The following is a 3302-nucleotide window of genomic DNA, read 5'->3' as shown; positions in this document are numbered from 1 at the left end:
TGGGAGCCAGGCAGGCCCATTTCCTCTGTGCCCAAGTGGGCTGGCTCTGAGGCAAACCAAGGAACCTGTGTCTGTGGATCTCCTGGTTAGCAGAGTTCAGCTTATTTTTAGTTTGGGTGATGGCTTTAGGCAAGCCAGGATAAACCAGAGCAATTTTGGGAGAGGGAGAATGAGAGGGATTATAGTGACAAGCTTTCCAACCCAACAATTAGTTGATGTTTTCAGAGTATGGCCACAAGTGGAGAAGGTTGCAAATTTTACAATCCTGAATGTAGAAATCTGTGGCTTTCTTTTCTTGTTCTTTCTCTCTGGTTTTGTTTCTAAATACATGGGGCTCAAATCTTTGGCTTCGTTGTGTTCACAAACTGCACCTCACGTTGGCCTTGCAGCCACTCAGGGAATGTGAAGAAGAGACAAAAAGCTCCTCTGTCATTTGTGGGGTGAGGGATGGAGGGCAGTGAGTTTACCCAACAATATTTAATTTAATTTAAATATTAAACACTGAGGTTTAAGATGGGTTTGTCAGGGGGGACCTCATTGCTCTGCACAAGTCCCTGAAATGAGGTTGTGGAATGGGCACAGCCCTGAGGCTGCCAGAGCTCCAGGAGCCTTTGGACAACGCTGCCAGGGACAGAATGGGATTGTTGGGGTGTGTGCAGGGCCAGGATCCCTGTGGGATCAGTGATCCCTGTGGGTCCCTTCCAGCCCAGCACATTCCGTGGTTCTCCAGGAGTCACACACATTCAGTGTAAATAATACAAATTAACGTGATGCTAATTGCTGTCTGCACATCAAGCCGTGGGTTTTGTGTTTTCCCCACACTGTTGATTTTAAATATTAATGAAAAACAACAATGCAAGGACCCCAAAACTGCTCCCAATCCATCATTTTCCTTTGCTAGGACTATTGACTTGTGCAAGGCTCAGACCAAGTGATTCCAGGTGAGTCAAATCCATGAACTCATTTCCTTTTTGCTGGTGCCTGACTTGGAAATTTTGCTGAGGAATTACCTGCTCCTAAAAATCCTCTCCCTTAATGCTTCCACTTTGTCTTCTTGGGTTGCAGCACCACCTCTGCAGGTGTCCTCTCTACCACATAAAATAACCAGATTTCTCTGAATTTCACTTTTCTCTATCTCTTTTCCAGCCTGAGACAGCTGCGGCGCTCAAACGCACCGTGGAGGCTCTGATGGAGAGAGGAGCCATCGTGAGGAACCTGGAAAATCTGGGGGAAAGGTCCCTGCCTTACAAAATCTCCAGGCACAAGGAGCGCCACAAGAGAGGAGGGTACGTGGTGATGCCTTTTCCTTAAATCCTTTCGGTGCTGCTCCTGGAAAATGGACATCAGGAACAAGCCTTTGGTCTCCCCTGGTGTTTTTTGGGTTGTGGGTGGGAGCTGGGAGGGCTCAGCGAGGTGGTGGGTGGTTCTTGGGGTGTGTGTGTGTCCTCCTTGGAGTGTTTGGTGTGTTTTATTCTGAGTGGTGTCAGTTTTGTGTTGCTTTTCTGTCGTGTTTTTGTAGCCCTGAGCCTGCAGGACTTTCCCCAATATAAACAATATTATTATTATTTTAAATAAATATTTTTAGGATGTTTCCTGATAAAAACTGAACTTAATCTGCTGGTTGGCAGGATGGGTTCCTTTTCTCCAATGTTAATTATCGTGTTTAGGTGCCCTGTAAGACTTGGTTGTGTTTCTGATAGAGTTTTTAGGTTTGATAAAGTCCAGAATCATGGAATGCTTTGGGTTGGGAGGGATTTGAAGGCTCATCCAGTGTCACCTCTGCCATGGCAGGGACACCTCCCACTGTCCCAGGAGCTCCCAATGTCCAGCCTGGCCTTGGGCACTGCCAGGGATCCAGGGGCAGCCCCAGCTGCTCTGGCAATTCCATCCCAGCCCCTGCCCACCCTGCCAGGGAACAATCCCTGCCCAAGATCCCATCAAATCCTACTCTGAAGCCATTCCCTGGCTCCTGGCCCTGCAGCCCTTGGCCCTTGTCTCTCTCCAGCTTTCCTGGAGCCCCTTCAGGCCCTGCAAGGGGCTCTGAGCTCTCCCTGCAGCTTCTCCTGGCCAGGTGAGCACCCCCAGCTCTCCCAAGCTCTGATTTAAGGGTGTTTAAGGTAATCCTGTGTTTTATGGAATCACAGTAAGTGGGAATGAACACTCCCACAGTGCAGAGGGAGATGCTGTAGCTTCCATCCCCTGCCCAGGGTGCTTTTGCTCCTTGAGGCCACCTCTGAAATGGCTGCTGCCTCTCCCAAGGCCTGGGAGATGTTGCTAAGCAACCCCCAATGCTGGGGCTGCCTAATCCAAATAACAATTAACGAGCTCCTCCCGATCCTGCAGCGATGGCTCTGCCTGCAACAGGAGCTTGGCCAACCCTGCTCTTCCTTGAGCAGCTCTGAGGGGGCTCCAGAGCTGCAAAATCCTTCTGGGATCAACTCTCCAGGGGTGATTCCTGCATTCATTCCCTCTCCTGGGCACCTGCCAGATGGGAGTGGTGAGAGCTGCCAGGGGAAGGGGGAATCTCCACCACACTCCTGTTCCTTCAGCCTGGGGAAGAGAAAGTCCAGGGAGACCTCAGGGCCCTTTCAGAACCTTAAGGAACACTAGGAAAAGGAGGAAAGGGGGCTTTCTCCGAGAACATGTAGGGTTAGGTGGGATATTGGGGAGGAATTTCTCCCTGTGGAGGTGATGAGGCCCTGGCACAGATCCCTGGGAGAAATGGCTTCTCTTCATCTCTCCTCCAAACTTCTGGAGATGCTGGTTCCTGTCTTCTGTTGAAGAACCCAAAAGCTGACCTGCAGAAGTGCTGTCACCCAAGGCAAAAACTGTCATCCAAACCCTCCAACACCAAAAATCAGTGGAATTTCATCCCTCTGCCTTAGCTCCCCACTGGCACAAGGAGAGGAACAGCAGCTCCTTCTTCTGCCCTTGGAAAAAGCATTAATGTTTATAAAATGCTTCTGCTCCGACAGCAGGATGAGGTAATCACTAATTCTGTCTTGAGACAAGAATTTCTCAGCTCCCATGGGCATGCAACAGGATTTCATCCCACATTGCAAAACTGGCAGGGTCAAGCTATGGTTTGAAAAGAAATTGTGTGGAGCAGGAGAGCAAAACAGGCACAATGGCAGGGCCTGGAGTCAGAGTTTGGGTTGGGAAGGACCCTAAAGATCATCCAGTGCCACCCCTGCCATGGCAGGGCCACCTCCCACTGTCCCAGGAGCTCCCAATGTCCAGCCTGGCCTTGGGCACTGCCAGGGATCCAGGGGCAGCCCCAGCTGCTCTGGCAATTCCATCCC

General features: G+C 50.4%; 2 protein-coding genes across 2 annotated transcripts in view; both read left to right on the top strand.

Annotated features, from left to right (window-relative positions):
• MRPS6 (mitochondrial ribosomal protein S6) overlaps positions 1 to 3302 on the top strand; it is a 39597-nt gene that overhangs the window by 20878 nt on the left and 15417 nt on the right. Inside the window, exon 2 of the mRNA XM_015635769.2 lies at positions 1147 to 1286. Coding sequence (XP_015491255.1) covers positions 1147 to 1286 — 140 coding nt within the window. The remainder of the gene's footprint in view (positions 1 to 1146; positions 1287 to 3302) is intronic.
• The window catches only part of SLC5A3 (solute carrier family 5 member 3), a 39324-nt gene that overhangs the window by 20708 nt on the left and 15314 nt on the right, over positions 1 to 3302 (top strand). The window contains exon 3 of the mRNA XM_033518065.1: positions 1147 to 1286. Coding sequence (XP_033373956.1) covers positions 1147 to 1189 — 43 coding nt within the window. The 3' untranslated portion in view covers positions 1190 to 1286. The remainder of the gene's footprint in view (positions 1 to 1146; positions 1287 to 3302) is intronic.

The sequence above is a fragment of the Parus major genome, chromosome 1 (assembly GCF_001522545.3).
Source record: "Parus major isolate Abel chromosome 1, Parus_major1.1, whole genome shotgun sequence".
NCBI lineage: Eukaryota > Metazoa > Chordata > Aves > Passeriformes > Paridae > Parus > Parus major.
Note: the sequence above shows the minus strand (reverse complement) of the source record. Positions and strands in the feature narration are given on the sequence as shown.